The 19,415-nt window shown below is 48.2% G+C and overlaps 1 protein-coding gene across 1 annotated transcript in view; it reads left to right on the top strand.

The window, feature by feature from the left end:
* CCDC77 (coiled-coil domain containing 77) overlaps positions 1-19,415 on the top strand; it is a 58,170-nt gene that overhangs the window by 23,023 nt on the left and 15,732 nt on the right. The window contains exons 6-8 of the mRNA XM_077468947.1: positions 6,717-6,792; positions 8,636-8,724; positions 15,265-15,413. Coding sequence (XP_077325073.1) covers positions 6,717-6,792; positions 8,636-8,724; positions 15,265-15,413 — 314 coding nt within the window. The remainder of the gene's footprint in view (positions 1-6,716; positions 6,793-8,635; positions 8,725-15,264; positions 15,414-19,415) is intronic.

Here is a 19,415-nt window from a genome sequence, read left to right as displayed (position 1 = left end):
AGCATGTAAAGCCGACAATAGTGTTGGTTCCGTAGGGCAGCAGCGGGTGACGTTATGCGTAGCTCCTCCACCAATAGCATTATGTTCAATCAGAACATCGTCACCGGACTCCTCCTCCGTTCCCCTTCGTTAGCAGACGGAGGCACTTGGGGAAGGGGGGAGGAGTCTGGTGATGTTGATGTTCGTGATGTCACCGGATCTCAGACGGAACTCTCGGAAGACGGCGGAGAGGTGAGTAGCGATCAAAAAAATTTTGATCAATCAAAAAAATTAACGATTAATCGAGGAATTAATCTTTAATTTCCACAGCCCTACTTTTAAAACAAAATAATTTTTGTTGGATATTAATGCTATTGGCTGAAAGCTACTTGAAAATGCAGCAGAGAATTGAAAGCTTAACGCCAGCACAAAAAAAAACTGTATTTAAATATATTCCTCAATAGCGGCAAAGGATATCCAATCCTTTCTGTGTGCACCAATGCCTTAAACTTTGCAAAACCAGCTCATACCTTGTAAAATTATCAGTGACCTCACTGTGCTGCAAATAGCCTATGTTGAGATCAGAGCTGTAGGAGGGATCCACACGGCCCATCCACTACAGGTTGCCAGTGAAAACTACAGAAGGGGGCAGGTACAAGATCAGTCGTCCTGCACAAGGGGAGAGGGCAGCAGTGACTGGTCTTTATTGCAGGACGTTCCTGCGCAAAAGGAAAAGTTTCAGGTTGAAGAATAAAATGGGGGGGGGGGGGGGGAGGAAACACAGATCTGGAACAATACTCCAAAACCTTCCCAGTATTCATGCAGGAATGGGTTGTATAGCCTGCCATTAGGAGAAACTAGGCAAAATTGTTACACAATACACAGAACTTTAATCCCGCCCCAGGGGGGCGGCCCCGTGCTATCAACCCTTCCCACTGCTCCTAGCAGCTTCAGTTTTTATTTTGCCTAGCAAGGAGAATTACCTAGGAAACCCTGCGGGCCTCTCGGACCATATTTTTGCTGCTTTTTGCGCAAGATGGAAGATCTCAGGATCTTTCATCAACTGCCGGCTGGGTGACAGGCTGGTTAATGATATCCTTGTAGTCTCCCCAGTCTTGCTATCGAGCGTGAGCAGGCCGCAGCTAAGGCTCGGCAGTCCACGACATGCCTCAGCTCCAGAGGTGGTCGGTGAGCTTCAATGCTCCGGGGTATACATATGACCGGGCTACTGATGTCTGGATCACAGTATACCGAGGCCAGCAGCCACCCTGTAACTGCGCAGGAGTGGGTCTGTGATGGAATGTCTCCCAGCTCTTCAGGACTGGTAAGTACGGCTCTCCCTGCTTCGGTAGGGTGAGCAGCTGGGCATTCCCTGGGGGGTAGATTCGGGGGCCACCTCCCTATCTTCTCTTACAAGTCCCTATCACCCCTCCTTACCCCCCCCCCCCCCCTCCTGAGGGGGGTGTCTGCATGCGCTGCGGGTGGTGTGTGTGGGTCGCTGTTTCTCACCGGTGGGGGTCTGTGTGGCTGGCGTTAGTCCTGGTCCAGATCTGGGGGTCCCAAAACATGTTTATGGAGGTTGTTTTGACTGTTAGCAGGCAGCACATTTTTTTTTTTTTTTGCTCTGTCGCCGCATGGTGCCGTTCGGGCGGCCATCTTGGATTTGGGAAAGCTATAAATTCCCCTGGTGAGCTTCAGCAGCCATTTTCTTTAGGATTCCTATTGATTACATTGGCGGCCATTTTCTTAAAGCTTGAGCGCTTTTTTCACCGCTGGCCTCTTGTGGCAACATTACATGTGCTTTCTCTTGCTGCTTCCTGTATCCACTGTGTGTGTGCAGGACGCTGGATGGCTCTTTGCTGAACGCTGAAGCTGCTCTGCAGGTCGTTGTACCGCTGGTGGGAGCTGCTGCTGCTGACAGTTTTCTCCTCTCTGCAACTGGGAACCTCCTAGGGACTACAGGCACTGCTGTGGCTATCACAGAACGCCCCAGGGTGGTGAGTCTAGTGCTAAGTAACCCCCCCCCCCCCCACACGCGGCGGCAGCAGGAGGGTGGACCTTCACTGTCCTAAGTCCCCTTGCAGGTGGCAGACAGGCTAGGGTCAGCATGGCTTCAGAAACTGGTGTTTCTTCCCCCGAAATCCAGGCTATAGCAACCGGGTCACCTGCAGTTAGTGTGGTGCGCATGGACACCCTGACAGCGGTCCTTGACTCCTATGTTGCTAAGATAGAGGCGGCACGTGGCAGAAAAGGTGCATGTAAGAGGCCCCTGCCCCCCCCCCGTCCTCTGGGGAGAGCTCTGATGCAGACTCGGGCCCTGCTGCGGCTGGAGACCCCTACTCTGACCTATCGGACGTGGCTGACCAGGACCGTTCGGACAGTGAGGATGATTCCCCGTCCGGGTCCGGGCGCGACAAGGCGCTTGTTGGAGAACTTATCACAGCTGTGCGTGATACCCTGAAGATTCAGGAGCCAGCAGATTCCTCTGCTGATGTACCGGTCCCCCCCCCCCCCAGTATCTAGGTTAAATAAAGTAACCACGATCCCGGTTGAGGGGACTCCTGCATTTAAGGATCCCACGGACAGGAAGGCTTAAGCAGTGGCTCGTTCCTTGTTTACGGTTGTGGGGTCAGTCATGCACTGGCATCCGCACTGGTGTCGCAGACATTGACTGAGTGGGCAAAACTTTTGCACCGTGAATTGGGAGAGCAGAATGCCTCCCTTGTCTGCGTGGAACTAGCAACTAGTGCATGGCCTTAAGTACGTTTGTGACGCGGCTCTGAATACTCTCCCTCTGCTATCCAGGGCCTCGGTGTCGGCCGTGGTGCTGAGTGGCCTCATTTGACTGAAATTCTGGTCTTCTGACCAGGCATCCAAGAAAGCCCTGACAGATCTTCCCTTCCTTGGCGAGCGGCTCTTTGGATGACATTATTAAAAATGCCACGGGTGGTAAGAGTACACTACTCCCACAGGCCAGGAAGACTAAGGAGCCACGCCGCAGGCAAGGGCCCTGTTTTTCTGCTCACAAGCGGCTTTTTCGTCCACCCAGTGCTTCAGAAAAACGACCCCTGCCCGACAGGACGCCCACAGATGATCAGAAGCGTCCCTGGAACCGCAAGCCTGCGAACAAAAGTGCTACCGCATGAGGGTTTGCCCCCACCCATGTCTCGGGTCGGCGGTCTTCTTCGGGAGTCTGCAGCCCGTTGGACCTCCCGGTTATCAGACCAATGGGTCTGCGATCTGATTTCCACAGGTTACACGATGGTTTCTCTCTTGGCCACCAAACAGATTCTTTCCCTCCAGCATACCAGTGTCCCCGGTTCACCGGGAGGCCCTGCTAGGGACAGTAAGGGACTTGCTGAATCAGGGGGTGATTGTACCGGTTCTGGAATCGGAATGCTTCCAGGGGTTCTACTCAAATCTGTTTGTGGTTCCCAAGAAGGAAGGGGTACGTCCAATATTGGACCTAAAATCCCTAATCTCCTCTTGAGAGCTTCTTCCACCTCAGAATTGGAGGAGGATGTGGCAATCAGCTTGCAGTCCCTGCAAACATTTGGGTGGCTGTTGAACCTAAAGAAGTCGGTTGTGGTACCGACTCGGCGTCTGGAGTACCTGGGGTTACTATTGGACTCCAGGGAAGGAGTTTTTCTCCTCTCAGATCTGCGGTCAAACTACTGATGAACCGCAAGTGGTCATCACTCCGCTTTTGCATGCGGGTGCTGGGGCTCATGGTAGCCTCCTTCGAGGCAGTACCTTATGCCCAGTTCCACACCAGAGTCCTGCAGAAGGAGATCTTGACAAAATGGGACAAATCTCAGTTTTCCCTGGATTGGCAGATCCAGGTGAGCCAGCCAGTCAGGGACTCCCTGATCTGGTGGTTGAGGTCCCCGGTGATTCAGTCCGGAAAATCGTTCCTTCCTCTGAAATGGATGGTGGTCACTATGGACGCCAGTCTGTCCGGCTGGGGTGGAGTGATGAGGATTCAGTCGGCTCAGGGCCTCTGGTCGACGGAAGAATCCAAGTTGCCAATCAATCTGCTCGAATTGAGAGCGATCAGGCTGTGCCTCCACACGTGGTCGACGTGTCTTCAAGGGAGTCCGACCAGGATACAGTCAGACAACGCCACGGCTGTGGCGTACATAAATCGCCAAGGGTGAACAAGAAGCTCAGCCGCTGCTCGGGAAGTCGCTCACATACTTCGGTGGGCAGAGCGACACGTTCCGGCCCTGACGGCCATTTACATCCCGGGGGTGGAAATTGGCAGGCGGACTATCTAAGTCAACAAATGCTGGACCCAGGAGAATGGGCATTGCTTCCGGAGATATTCAGGCTGCTGTGCCTGAAATGGGACACCAGATGTGGATCTATTGGCCTCCCAGTTCAATCAGAAGGTGCTGAGATTCATGTCCAGGACAAGAGATCAGTGGGCAGACGCGTCAGACGCGCTGTTGGTTCCATGGGATCAGTACCAACTGATCTACGCCTTTCCTCCACTGAAACTGTTGCCACGTCTGCTTCGCAGAGTGGAAGCCGAGGGGCTTCCAGTAATCCTGATTGCCCCAGATTGGCCTTTGTGGGCCTGGTACGCAAATCTGGTGCGCCTGGTGGTAGACGTTCCCTGGCGACTGCCGTTGAGAGAGGACCTCCTATCTCAAGGTCCGATCCTTCACCCTGCTTTACCATCTCTGACTTTAACGGCCTGACTATTGAAAGCCAGGTATTGAGGAACCGGGGTCTGTCAGACTCGGTCATTCCAACTATGCGCGGAAATCTTCCAGGAACATATACCTTTTGTACTTGGAAGGCCTACATCTCCATGTGTGAGGAGCAAGGGTGGCATCCGCGCTCCTTCTCTATATCCAGGATCCTGCTGTTTCTTCAGCAAGGTGTAGACCAGAGGTTGGCGTTGAGCACCATCAAGGGGCAGATTTCGCCTCTGGCTGTCTCTTTTATTTTTTTATTTTTTCCCAAAGACCCCTGGCGTCTCACTCATTAGTGAGTACCTTTGTGCAGAGAACAAAACCGTTGAAATTCAACGGCGCAAATTCCGCGCCATGTGAAAAAACAATAAAAATACAAAACAAAAAGCTGCTCCCTAGGAAAGTGAAAAAAAAACACCTATTGGATAATATCAGTAATTAAGGGGCACTCTGAGAAAAATATATTTTCTATACCACTATTAACAATAACTGTGGCATTAAAAAAAAATGCTTAAAACAACATACTAATCTTCCGTCACCAAGCACCTGTCGATCAGGTGTGTAAGGCGGCGACCTGGTTGTCTGTCCATACGTTTACCAAGTTCTACAAGGTAGACGCCAGTGCATCGGCTGATGCCTGTTTTGGCCGCAAAGTTTTGCAGGCGGCTGTGTAGTTGCAATTGAATTTTTTTTCCTGGTTTTTCGATAGACGCAGTACTGTTTTGGTTAATGCACTGTTGCATTACTTCGGCAATGTTGCGGTCTTGGGGATCACTCCTGTTGAAGATACCCAGTTATATAGTGGTGTTTTTCCACACACTGCTTTTTTATTTATTTATTTTTTTTATTATTTTTTTTGTGGGTTTAGTTTCACTAGTTCCCACTTGCCATGGTGGATGAGTGTTTTTATGCTGCCCCCCCCCCCCCCCCCTCGTTTGGCACTGCTTGGGGACGTCACATTTAGTTGGCGAGGAGCTGTGTCGGTCGTGAATATAAGAGAAACTAGGATTTTTATTTTTTTATTTTTTTTTGTACTCACCGTAAAATCCCTTTCTCTGTAATTCACTGACGACACAGCACCCACCCCCTCCTTTTTTCTACGTTGTACTGCTTGTTGACGTACTGAAGCTGCTAGGAGCAGTGGGAAGGGTTGATAGCACGCCCCCCCCCCCCCCACGGGGCGGGATTAAAATTCTGTGTATTGTGCAACAATTTTGCCTAGTTTCTCCTAATGGCAGGCTATTCAACCCATTTAGTTAGAGAGGAGCTGTGGCGGTCGGTGAATTAAAGAGAAAAGGATTTTACGGTGAGTACAAAAAAATCTATCTATTTTCTTATAATAGACATAATACGAATTTCATCTACCCCTGGTTTAGCTCTCTTAAACCTGACTATAGATGACATACCCTACCCCTTTTTGTCACGTAACGACACATATTCTCCTCCTGGCAGCTAGACTATCGATAACCAGACTATGGAAATCGGTCGGAAAGGTGGTCGAAATCCACTGACTTTCTAAAATAGTCTTAATTGATATCTTACTATGCTTCTACTGTGTTCTCAGGTTGTGTTGTACACTATTAAGATGAATTATAGCTATAGGCACTTGGATGTACTCAACTTTTGCAACATCACCCTCCCCCCAAGACAGTTGAGCCCCCATTGGGGTGTCTAGGGGAGGCCAACACTTATACAGTATTATAAATACTGGCTGATTTTGCTTTTCTTTTCATGCACCATCCTACAGATCTCTTGTTTTCATCTATAAAATGTACGTTTATAGATAAGTTGATATTCCTTACCTGTTATTTTATGTTCACTTGTATTTTGGCATACATTGTACACTTTGTATCTTATATGCATTATCTTAAATCCAATAAAAATTGATCAAAATGGGAACAGAGTTGATTATAGGAACACGGCTTGCTACTGGGACCCAGAGATCTTTTGTGCAAAGAGGAAAGATTTTGATAAAGCAATGGTAACTATTGTTATATTTTTCCTTATGCTGAATTTATTTAAACGTTCCACTCTTAGGTCACCATACCACAGCGCATTGTCCAGTCAGGAGATCCACATGAGCGGAAAGAACGTGCGGGCCGCTTGGGAACAGGTAGGCGATTACAGATCGGTGTTAAAACAAAGCATTAGTTACATGAGTGGAAGTAACAGCCCTCTCTTATAGCTGAAATAATAAATACAGTGATAAAAATACACACTTTTTATCTTTAATAAACTTTAAATTGCCTTTAATCTCAGATCACGTTACTTTCCCTTTGCCACCTTCACACCAGCTGAACTTTCAAACTGGCTAGTAGTCCGATTACCCATAATGTATACTTAGGATGGAAACTGGGAGTAAGTGACACAAGCTCCCGTCTGCCCCTATTACTTGCTCAGAGTGTTGTGAGAAGTTCAGACTGCTACAGAAATATTTCCAGATTGGAAACGGTTTCTGGATTTAGAATAAAGGTAATCTGTGGATTCTCTTGATGCCCACCTCTTGTCTATTGTCGCAACCTTTTGTCATGCTCCCCACCATTCTGTTAGGCCCTTGTCACACTAGCAATCCTGACTGTGCAGAGCAGTATTTGTCTCTCTTGCAGGCTGGAGCAATATACCAGCAGTTGAATGTTTCCCCGCACATTTTAATTGCTATGCACACAAGCGTTTGAAAATTGAGCAGCATTTTTTTTTTCTGCAAGAATTTGGCAAAAAAAAATCCTTGATGTTACAATATGCATATGTGTTTATGCACGTGTGGCATTTTGTGAGTAAATGCATTCTAATGACCAGAATATTTATTTATTCTGGCAATTGGAATATATTTTGATGAATACGCTTGTTTTACGCTGAAAAAGTCCTCCCCAGAGCACATCTAATGATGTGTGTAATTTATTTTTTATTTTTTTATTATTCTGGCTGTAAGCACTTCTCTTCAGATACTCCTGAAATGCCTATGTGTGCATGGCCACATAAGCTAACGGAGGTGATTTTACAGGCTGAAAAAATAAATAAAACGCTGAACACCTGTATAAGCAGCATTTTTATGCTCAGTGTGCATAAAGCCTTGGCGATCATGTTGCTTGTAAATTCTCCACAGTGATCGCTAGTGTGAAATGAGTCTTAAGCCTCGTACACACAATCGGATTTTTGTCTGGGAATTGTGTGATGACAGACTGTTTGCCTAAAATCTGACCGATAGTACACTCCATTAGACAATTGTTGTCCAACTTTCCACCAACAAATGTTGGATGGCAGGCTAGTAAATTTTTGCCAGACAATGGTCTGTTTTTCCTATTGTGTGTACGCACGTGCTTCACACATGTCCCAAAGTCTAAACCCGCATGCTCGGAATCGGTGCTCACCAAACATGACATTAGCTGAAGATGCCCAAAGGGTGGTGCTCAAGAGCTGAAATTCATTGTAGTAAGTCACTACGTTCGTGTTTGTTGGCCGACAGTTGTGTACTGTTAGTATGCAAGACAATCCAGGCACACGCCCTTTGGAAAAAAAGTCTGGCGCTTTGTCTGCCAACAATCCGATCGTGTGTACGAGGCTTAAGACCGTTATAAATAACAGATGCTTCCTGCTATGGGGGAGCATGTGGCCTTTCACAGGATCCAGTGCTTGGGCTTTAGTGGTCTATGACCAGGCCCTAACATTGTCATGTGGAGAAGGAAAAAAGGTTCATTAACCCTCTGTAAGCTGTGACACAGCTTACACAAAGATTAGACTCTGGTCTTTGACAAACAGAGAAGTGGTGGCGCACAGTAAAGATGTATGCTTTCAAGAGAACCTGTCACTTTCACTTTAAAACTAATGTGCATCATGAAGAAAAATTATGAAAACCAATTTTTTTTTATTTTTTTTTATTTTTTTGTGAATTTCACTTTATATTGAAAAATGTAATCCCATCAGTTTGTAGTTTTAGGAATATTTTTTTCCTCTTGCAGCTACAAAAAAAGGCCCAATTAGACTGAACATAAAGGCTGACAGAAATCAGGTGCTCGAAAAGCCAGATGACCAGACTCTTCTGCTGCAGGTGAGTTGGTGTTGCCTGTTTTATGAACACAGAATGCAAAATTACCAATTTTTATATACTGAAGGTGTAATACTAAATCTATTCTAGTATGTGTCTGTGCAATATGACTTTCTCAATTCCTAAAAAAGCTATTAAACATGCAAATGCCTCGTCTCCCAAGTTCTGCCAGGGCAAATATGTCTCCTATGTGTCAGGATTGGTCATCCAGACCTCTACACCTCTTCTCTCCCCATACCATGGCTGCTATCTCTCCCTCAACCCTTTGTGCATCTAGCACTTTAAATTTTTAGGACCCAGTCTTGTTACTACTTTACTCGCCCCCTCAATCCCATACTCCACCCCTTCTACCCACAGCCCCATTTAATGATTGAAGCGTTTTTTAAGTTACACCTGGACCATGGCACGGTTTACTGGTTGTTAAAGAGGAAGTAAACCCTGATGGGTTTACTTCCTCTTTTTTTCCCTGCAAAGGTAAAGCATAATGGACTACTATGCATCGCATAGTAGCTCATTATGTGTCACTTACCTGACACAGGAGCCAGCGAAGTCGCCGCTGATCCCTGTAGTCCGCCGCGTCCATCTTGCTGGTGGCGTCTCGCAGCTCCGACCAATGACAGCGGCGCAACCGCGATGACGTCACTCCCGCGCATGCGCACGGGAGTCGCGCCTCGCAGCTCCGTTGCTGTCTTACGGCGAAGCCGCGATGACGTCACTCCCGCGCATGCGCACGGGAGTCGACAAATTTGGCAAATCCATTCTTGGATTTGCCGCATTTAGTGCGCCTGCGCGCCGCTGTCTACGGCGCATGCGCCGTAGACAGCGGTGCCCATTTTCGGGCAAATATCTCCTAAACCATATAGGTTTAGGAGATATTGCTTGGACCTACAGGTAAGCCTTAATCTAGGCTTACCTATAGGTCCAAGTTGTTTGGAAGGGTTTACTTCCCTTTTAAAGAAAAATCGGAAAGACTTTACTTCCTGTAATTTGTCATCCAACTAGATGTGTCCATAATGTCAATGTTTGCTGCCTATCATAAAACAACACACAAGGTGGATGCTTTTATTGTAAGGCTATCTTATGTACAGTTGTCACAGGGTATTATCAGCACTGCTTGCTTTCATCATAAATAAAAATATTAAATGTTTAAAAAAAAAAAACTTAAATTGGAGCTCCTGTTAAAACTTAATGAAGAATCTCCCATAAATGCTGGTAATGTAATCATTACATGTAGGTAGAACTTTTATAGCCTTAATATCCACCTTTTTGTAATCTTCACAGCTGAGAGGGTCAGAATTCAGTCAGTCAGTCTGGCCCCAGTCACACTTCTCATAGCACGATGGTACGTTCCAACATGCCCCATCTTTATTTATGTTTCTTCCTTTTTTTTTTTTTTTTTTTCTTTTTTTTTTCTCTCTCGTTCATTGATGGACACAGCATCTTCATCTTGACCTTAGGGTTATATCGCCCCTTTAGGAGAGGCCTAGGCAGAACATGTTAAACTGCACTGTACCGCCCAGGGGGCGGTCCTACTGGCTATAACCCCTCACACTGCATTCAGCAGCTCCGTTTTTGTTCTGGGCCACGGTGGGGTGTTTTGGTGTATATGCCATGTGGGGAGGCCGCCGCATGCTCTGCTGCCATTTTCCTGAGGCTGTGGTCGTTTTTCTGTAGCCACAGCCAGTTTTTTTTTTTTTTTTCCTTTCGCCCATTTTCTGGAATCCAGATGTTTTTTGCTGAGGCGGCCGCCGGCCAGTTTCTAGTAGCCTCCGCTTGTTTTCCTTCTAGAACAGCGCACTTTTTACACAGAACACCTCGTGGCTGACACAGGGGAGAGTAGACAGCAGCTGCACAGTGCAGTACCTGGGTCAGGGTGGTGAGTCCTGCAGGTGGCACCTCAGTCTGTGGCAGCTAGGAGGGTGGACATTTTCTGTGACTTGCCTTAAGTCCCTAAGTGGTGACAGGTGAGTGTGGGTCAGCATGGCATCAGAAGCTGTCACTTCTTCCCCAGACATCCCTGTTATGGCAACCGCTTCCCCTGCACCTGCGGTGCCTATGGACGCTCTGTCGGCAGTCCTGGAGACCTTTGTTGCCAGGGTGGAAGTTGCGTGCGAGTGCAGGTAAAATGCCCCCTCCCCCCACTGTCTTCTGGAGAAAGCTGATTCAGACTCGGACCTCACTGTGGCAGTCGGCCCCTGTTCTGACATGTCAGAGGATACATATGAGGACCGTTCGGACAGTGAGAATGACTCTGTCTGAGTCAGCGCAGGAAAAAGCATTTGTAGGAGCACTCATCACATTGGTGCGGGATACCCTAAAGATGGAGGATGCAGCGGGGACATCTACAGAGGTGTTGGTCCCTTTTGGGTCCCACAAGCTTGCCCGCATGGCTAAGGTGTTTCCTTACCCAACTTATTTTGATATGTTTATTTACAAGGAGTGGGGAAAACCGCAGCGGGTCTTTTCAGTCCCGATACACATGGCGGTGCATTACCCCCTTTGAGGAGAGTTTCCTGAAGAATTGGACATCTCCGATTGTTGACACCCGCCCCCCGGTATCCAGGGGAAATAAGGTGAACACGATTCTGGTGGACGGGATCCTGCTGACAGGAGGACCAAGGTGGTTGCCCGGTCCATGTTTACAGTGGTGGGGTCAGCATTGCGGTCAGTGTTAGCCATGGCCCTGGTGTCACAGACACTTACTGACTGGGCTAAATTGTTGCATTGTGAGTTGGAGAAGTAACAGACTTCCCTGGTCTGTGTGGAGTTGGCAGACCAGTTGGTGCAGGGCCTTAAGTATGTCTGTGATGCGGCCTTAGATGTGGCCCCCTTGCTCTCTAGAGCATTGATTCTCAACCAGGGTTCCTCCAGAGGTTGCTAGGGGTTCCTTCAGCATTGAGCAATTTCTGCCTCTCAGATAAGTTCCCACTGACATTGATCTTTTTAGCTATCTGTAAGGAGGTAATTCTTCCCAATGACCACAAGTGTAAGGACCATTCTTCCCACTGACCATCACACTATTGTATCATAAGTTGTAGATCTCTACTAATTTGCAGGTGTTCCCTAAGACTGGAGAACTATTTCAAGGGTTCCTCTGTGTTGAGAAACGCCGCTCTAGAGACTCCGTATCAGCAGTAGTGCTATGTCGCCTGATTTGGCTGAAATGCTGGTCTGCAGACCAGGCATCTAAGAAAGCACCGGCGGACTTGCCCTTCCAGGGAGAGGGGCTATTTGGAGCCTCCCTGAATGACCTTATTAAGAATGTTACTGGGGGTAAGAGCACGTTGCTCCCACAGTCCAGAAAAGGTAAGGAGCCACACTGTAGTCAAGGGCCCTCCTTTTCCGCTCGGAAGCGGGTTTTTCGTCCGCCCAGGTTGGCAGGTAAGCGTTCCCAGTCTGACAAGGTGCCTGCTGAGGGGGAAAAAAGTCGTCATTGCACTCAATGCTTGCATGTCCCCATATGCAGCAAGCATGGGAGGTTTCTACGATTTGGTGTTGAGGATGAGCACTACCAGTTTGTAGCTCTCCCTTTTGGCCTGGAGTCGGCACCGAGGGTCTTCACCAAGGTGCTAGCCCCAATTTTGGCTTTGCTAAGGCAGCGAGGGATACCTGGGCGACTTCCTTCTGAGGGCAGCTTTCTGCCTCAGAATTAGGGGAGGATGTGGCAATCACCATGCAAACTCTTCGGGAGTTTGGGTACTGAACCTGCAGAAGTCAGTGTTGGTGCCGACTCAACGCCTGGAGTTTGCTTCTGGACTCCTCAGAGGCGAGAGTATTTCTCCCTTCGGACAAGCTGCAGACTCTTCAAGCTGCAGTGAAGTTGGTGTCCCGCAGGTGGCCATCGCTGCATTTTTGCATGTGAGTCCTGGGTCTCATGGTAGCCACTTTCAAGATGGTACCGTATGCTCAATTCCACACTTGAGTCTTGCAAAAGGAGATCCTGTCCAAATGGGACAAATCTCAGTTGTCCCTGGATTGTCAAATTCGGGTGAGCCAGCCAGTCAGGGATTCCCTGCTATGGTGGCTGAGGTGGTCAGCCCTTCGGTCTGGGAAGTCGTTCCTTCCTCTTCATTGGAGGGTGATCACAACGGACGCCAGCCTGACCAGTTGGGGGAGAGTTTAGGGGCGTACAGTCGGCCCAGGGTCGCTGGACACAGGAAGAATCCCACCTGCCAATCCATGTGCTAGAACTTCGGACGATCAGGGATCAGGCGGTGGCACTCCACATGGTCACAGGAGCTGCAGGGGCGTCCGGTCAGGATCCAGTCGGACAATGCCATGGCGGTGGTGTATGTCAACCATCAAGGAGGAACAAGGAGCTCGGCTGCAGCACTGGAGGTCACTCACATCCTGCGGTGGGCAGAACGGCATGTGCCGGCTCTGTCGGCCGTGTACGTTCCGGGCGTACAAAACTGGCAAGTCATCAGATGCTGGACCAAGGGGAATGGTCAATACATCCAGATGTTTTTTTGGCTCCTTTGACTAAGGTGGGGCATGCCAGATGTGGATCTCCTGGCTCCTCTACTCTATATCGGAAGGTACAGAGGTTTGTGGCCAGATGAAAAGTTCCCTGGTCTAACGTGGCAGATGCGTTGGTAGCTCCATGGGGGGCATTATTGGCTGATTTATGCCTCCCCCCCCCCCCCCCCCCCCCAAACCGTGCCTTAAGCACCATTAAGGGGCAGATATCAGCTTTGGCTGTCTTTTTTTTTTTTTTTTTTTTTTTTCAGTGACCCTTGGCGACTCATTCATTGGTGAGTATGTTTGTTCAGGGTATTCGACATGATTCCCTGATTGACGCTCTCTCTCAGAAAGTAGTCTTTCTAGTGGCTATTACATCTGCCAGGAGGGTTTGAGTTGGCGGCCTTGTCATGCAAGTGTCCGTACTTGGTCCTTCACAAGGATAAGGTGGTGCTGCGCCCACAACCTTCGTTTCTTCCAAAGGTTGTTTTGACTTTTCATCTAAATTAAGACATTGTGCTTCCATCCTTATGTCCTTGAAAAGAGGTTGCTTTGCATCCCTTTGACGTGGCCCGGGCTCTGCGGGTGTATCTGTCTGCTACGGCTCCTTTTCGGAGGTCGGACTCGCTGTTTGTATCGGTGGCTGGTCCGAAGAAGGGACTGGCGGTCTCGTCGGCTACAATTTCTCTGTGTATCAGACAGATGGTGGTTCAAGCTTATGCCATAAGGGGGCGGGCGCCTCCGTTTCCTGTCTTGGAACATTCTATCAGGACACATTCTCCTGGGCTTTCCGACATCAAGCATCGGTTTCTCAGGTTTGTAAGGTGGCGACCTGGTCGTCCGTTCACACTTTCACTAAATTTTACAAGGTTGATGTGAGCACATCTTTGGATGCTTGCTTCGGCTGCAAGGTTTTGTAGGCGGCTGTTTTAAGGTTGGAACTCCTCTGTTGAGGAGCTGTGGTTGTTATGGGTGAAGTTATATTCTTGCTGTTCCCACCCCTCCTTTTTTTTTTTTTTTTTTTTTTTTTTTTTTTTTTTTTTTTACACTGCTTGGGTACATCCCTAAGGTCAAGATGAAGATGCTATGTCCGTCAATGAATGAAAGAGAAAATAGGATTTTTGTACTCGCCATAAAATCCTTTTCTCTGAAGTTCATTGACTGACACAGCACCCACCCCTCCTATTCATATTTGTACTGCTTTGACGAACTGAGCTGCTAGATGCAGTGTTAAGGGTTATAGCCAGTAAGATCGCCCCCTGGGCAGTACTGTGCAGTTTTTTTGCTGTTTTTAACATGTTCTGCCTAGTCCTCTCCTAAAGGGGGCGATATAACCCTAAGGTCAAGATGAAGATGCTGTGTCCGTCAATGAACTTCAGAAAAAAGGATTTTACAGGGAGTACAAAAATCCTGTTTGTTTTTTTCCCATTCGTTTTTCATGTGTTTCCACTGGCTTCCTTAAATGAGCTTCCCCATGTGTGACAAACGCACTCAAAAAGGTCAAGACTGAGATGTTCGTATGACAAATGTGCCAAAATTGTACCGCATTTGTGGTGCTGTCAAGAAATGATCGCATTGCAAGCATGTTACACGTTTCTGAAAAGATGGGCAGAAATGCATGATTCTGCCCACCTTTTCAGAGAGCGGTCAAGCGTGAATGGGGCATACTGAACACACTTACAGGGAGGGGCAAAGTGATCTTCTCGTCATTTCATTGTAATGCTGTTCCTTTTTTACAAGGGCAGGCAAGGAAGGAAAGTGACTAAGAAACAAAGCTTTGGCAGGTATTGGCTATAGTCTGGTATAAAAAAAAATGAAATTCCTGAAAGTGTTGTACTGACTCATTACTTAGCAGATTGTATTTAAAGCTGAACTAAAACCTCCTATCCTTTGTCAGGAAAGCTTCCATCTTGGCCTCCTCTTTGATCTGCAGTTTTCATGGTACTGCGCATGTGATAAACCATGGCACCAGCCATTTGATGGCTTGACAGTTTGGTTGAGAGCCAACTCTTATAACTGTAATAGTTCAAGGCATGAATATTCCCTACTAATTCAGAAGTCTGTGTGTCCTAATTTGTAAAGGTGGAGGCACTGCAGGCCCAGTTGGAGGAGCAGACCCGTCTCTCCAAAGAGCAGGTAGAGTCATTGCTGGATGACCGGAGGATCCGTATGGAGGAGGCTCAAGTGCAGCATCAGAGGGACCAGGACAAAGTCAAAGAATTGACAGATAAGTGAGTTTCCAAATATGGATTTCTTTTAATTGCTCATTCCAGTTTCTACATATTTACAGCAGCCCATCGTGGGCATGTGATGGGTAGATTGTGACCGACCCTGCATTTTATTTTTTCTGCCTTTCACATTTAAAATCAGAGCAAGAATATGAATACAGGGTGAAGGCAAGTCCTAGATTGTGGCAGCTTTGACATGTCATATGATACAGCTCAGGGGAGGCCTGGGATGACTTTTCTCACCCTGCCAGGTGCCTTTGTAAAATTCACTGACCAGACCTCAGTTTCAGAGGGAAGGGTGTTTTTGCTTGTGGGGGAGAGATGTGTTAGTTACTCCTGACCTTGGCACTGTGTATTGCTGAATTGTTACTACTGACCTCTGAATGCCACATTGCATACTACTGACCTCTGAAAACTGCGATACAGTACTACTAACGTATGTTGCATTACTACTGACCCCTGAACTGTGCATTACATACTACTGAATGCTGTGTTATCTACTACTGATCCCTGCTTGGAATAAAAAAAAAAAAAAAAAAAAACTAGACTGGTGATCTTCGATCTGTTCCATGATGTTCATCTCCAGCTCTAAATTCTCAAACGTTGCCTACCCCTGTCTGGTGATCCTCTTACTTCTGTTCTGTGATATAGGAACAGGGAATGTTAAATTAACTGGGAATATCATATAAGTGGAATTGATAAATCTTTTAATATATTCAGATTGTGGAGAATTATTATACAGAGGTTAGAGGGGGAAAAAAGCGACATTCCTAAAACAGATTAAAGTTTTGGAAGAACAGGTGTGGTCCCCTGGGGGGGCTGCACTGGGTGGGTGGCTGTGTCCCTGCGTGTCTGGTCTCACCACTGGGTGTCTGGAGGTCTGCATATGCTGGTTGCCATAGCGCTGTTTTACTGTCATTTTCACTGTCCTTTCACTGTCCTTTCACTGTGTACAGTTGTTTGTCGGCCATTTTTGGTGTGCCTCCGTGGAAAGCATGGTCAGAGGCCATTTTTGCTATAGTTCGGTGGCCATTTTCTCGGTGATTATATCCTTTATACTGGGCGGCCAGCAGCCTTTTTGTTGTAAGCCCAGTGCGGTTTTTATGCTCAGCGCTGGTCCCTGCTGCGCAGAATAGCGTGGTTTCTCGGGACACCTGGGAGCTGACACAGGACACAGGCACTTGTAGCTGAATGGCACAGAACTCGGTCGGGGTGGTGAGTCCTGCGGTGAGGGCCCTTCAGTCTGCAACAGCTAGAAGGGTGGGACTGTGCACCTGTCCGAAGTCCCCAAGGGTGGCAGACAGGGTGGGTCAGCATGGCTTCAGAAACTAGTGTTTCTTCCCCAGAACTCCCTGCAATTGCAACCGGCTCGTCCCCGTCCAGGTCCGCGCAAGACGAGCGCTAGTTGGAGCACTTATCACAGCTATGCTTGATACCCTGAAGATTCAGGATACAGCAGGTCCTCTGCTGAAGTAGCGGTCCCTTTTGGATCCCGTAAGCCAGCCCGTACACCTAAGGTGTTTCCGTATCTGACTTATTTCGATAAGTTCATATACAAGGAATGGAGAAGACCGCAACGGACCTTTTTCGGCCCCAAAAAGTATGGCGGTGCGTTACCCCTTTGAGGAGAGCCTTTATTAAAAAATGGTCGGCTACTCCGGTCGTGGATACCCCAGTATCCAGGTTAAATAAAGTAACCACAATCCCAGTAGAGGGGACTCTTGCATTTAAGGACACTGCTGACGACAGGCTGAGACAGTGGCCGTTCCTTGTTGATGGTTGTGGGGTCCGCAGTACGACCAGTACTGGCCACAGCACTTGTATCTCAGACACTTACTGAATGGGCAAAACTTTTGCACCGCAAATTGGGGAAGCAGCAGGCTACTCCCATCTACGTGGAACTAGCAGACCTTAAGTGTTTGTGACGTGGCCCTGGATATGCTTCCCCCTGCTATCCAGGGCTTCAGTGTCAGCAGTGGCGCTGAGGCGCCTGATTTGGCTGAAATGCTGGTCTGCGGACCAGGCAAAAAAAAAAAAAGCCTTGATGGATCTACCCTTCCTTGGAGCCTCGTTGGATGACATTATTAAGAATGTCACAGGTGGGAAGAGTAACTTGCTCCCACAGGCCAGGAAGACAAGGAGCCATGCCGCAGGCAAGGACCCTCATTTTCTGCTCAAAAGAGGCTTTTTCGTCCGTCCCGGACTTCTGACTAAACACTCTGAGGGACAAAAGCGTCCCTGGAACCGCAAGCCTGTGCGCAAAAGTGCTACCGCATATAGATTTGCCCCTGCCCGTCCCTCGGGTGGGGGGGGGGGTCACCTTCGGGAGTTTTCAGCCCGGTGGGCCTCTTGGCTGTCTGACCAATGGGTCTGCTAACTGATTTCCTCTGGCTACAAGATAGAGTTCCTCTCTTGGCCACCAAATTGTTTCTTCCTCTCCAGCATACTCTTACTCCCGGCTCGCTGGGAGGCCCTAATGGGGGTTGGTAAGGCTGCTAAGCCGCAGGATGCTGGTGCCTGTTCCAGAGTCGGAAAGGTTCCAGGGGTTCTACTCCAATCTGTTTGAAGCCCCCAAAAAAGGAAGGGGTACATCCAATCTTGGACCTAAAAGCCTTCAATTGCTTTGTAAAAGTACAGAGGTTCAACATGGAATCAGTTCGCTCAGTAGTCACTGCACTCCATCAAGGGGACTCCCTGGCGTCTTTGTACAGCCAGGATGCGTACCTGCACATACCCATATGCCTCCGGCATCGGAGGTTTTCGCGATTCGCAGTTGGGGAAGCCCACTAACAGTTTGTGGCTCTCCCCTTTAGATTGGCATCAGCACCCCAAGTCTTTACCAAGGTATTGGTTCCAATTTTGACGTTGTTGCAACAACACGGGATTGCGATCATAGGTTACCTAGATGATCTCCTCCTGAGAGCATCTTCTGCCTCAGAATTAGAGGATGTTGCAATCACCATGCAAACCCTGCAGGATTTTGGTGGCTGTTGAACCTAAAGAAATCGGTGCTCATACCAATTCAGCGCTTGGAGTACCTAGGCTTACTGCTGGACTCCATGGAAGTGAGTGTTTCTCCCTTCAGAAAAGCTACAGACTCTGAGCCGCGGTAAAACTATTGATGTACCGCAGGTGGTCGTTGCTGCGCTTCTGCATGCAAGTCCTGGATCTCATGGTGGCCTCCCTTTTTGAGGTGGTACCGTACGCCCAGTTTCACACCAGAGTCTTGCAGAAGGAAATCTTGACAAAATGGGCCAAATCTCCGTTATCCCTGGATCGGCAGATTCGGGTGAGTCAGTCAGGGACTCCCTGCTCTGGTGGCTGAGGTCCCTGACACTTCGGTCTGGGAAGTCTTTCCTACCTCTACTTTGGACAGAGATCACAACGGAAACCAGCCTGACCGGCTGGAGTGGAGTACTGGGAGTACAGTCGACCCAGGGCCTCTGGTCGGGGGAGGAATCCAAGTTGCCGATCAATGTGCTCAAGCTTCGAGTGATCGGGCTATGTCTCTCCACATGGTTGATGAGATTTTGAGGGCGTCCGATCAGGATCCAGTCGGACAACCATCGAGGAGGAACAAGAAGCTCGGCTGCAGCACGGGTGGTCTCTCACATCCTTCAGTGGGCAGAGTGACATTTGTCGGCCATTTATATCCCGGTAGTGGAAAACTGGCAGGTGGACTACCTAGGTCGCCAGGTGCTGGACCCAGGAGAATGGGCGTTGCATCCGGAGGTATTCTTTAAGGCGTCCGTTCACACTTTTACCAAATTCTACAAAGTAGATGTGAGCGCATTGTCTGTCTGATGCCTGCTTTGGCCGCAAAGTTTTGCAGGCGGCCGTGTAATGTTGCAATTCTGCACTCCTTTTTTCTGTTTTTTTTTATTTTTTTTATTTTTTTAAAGAAAATGGTTACCTTTTGAGTGTAATGCACTGTTGACCGCAAGTTCTGATGCGGCTAGATAAGGTGGTGTCTCCCCTGTTAGGGAGCACTTCTGGTTGTGGGTG

This window comes from Lithobates pipiens, unplaced genomic scaffold, assembly GCF_037356315.1.
Source record: "Lithobates pipiens isolate NorthernLeopardFrog02 unplaced genomic scaffold, aLitPip1_a1.2 Scaffold_8, whole genome shotgun sequence".
Taxonomy (NCBI): Eukaryota; Metazoa; Chordata; class Amphibia; order Anura; family Ranidae; genus Lithobates; species Lithobates pipiens.
The sequence above is the reverse complement of the archived record's forward strand: the minus strand, read 5'-3'. Positions and strand labels throughout refer to the sequence as shown.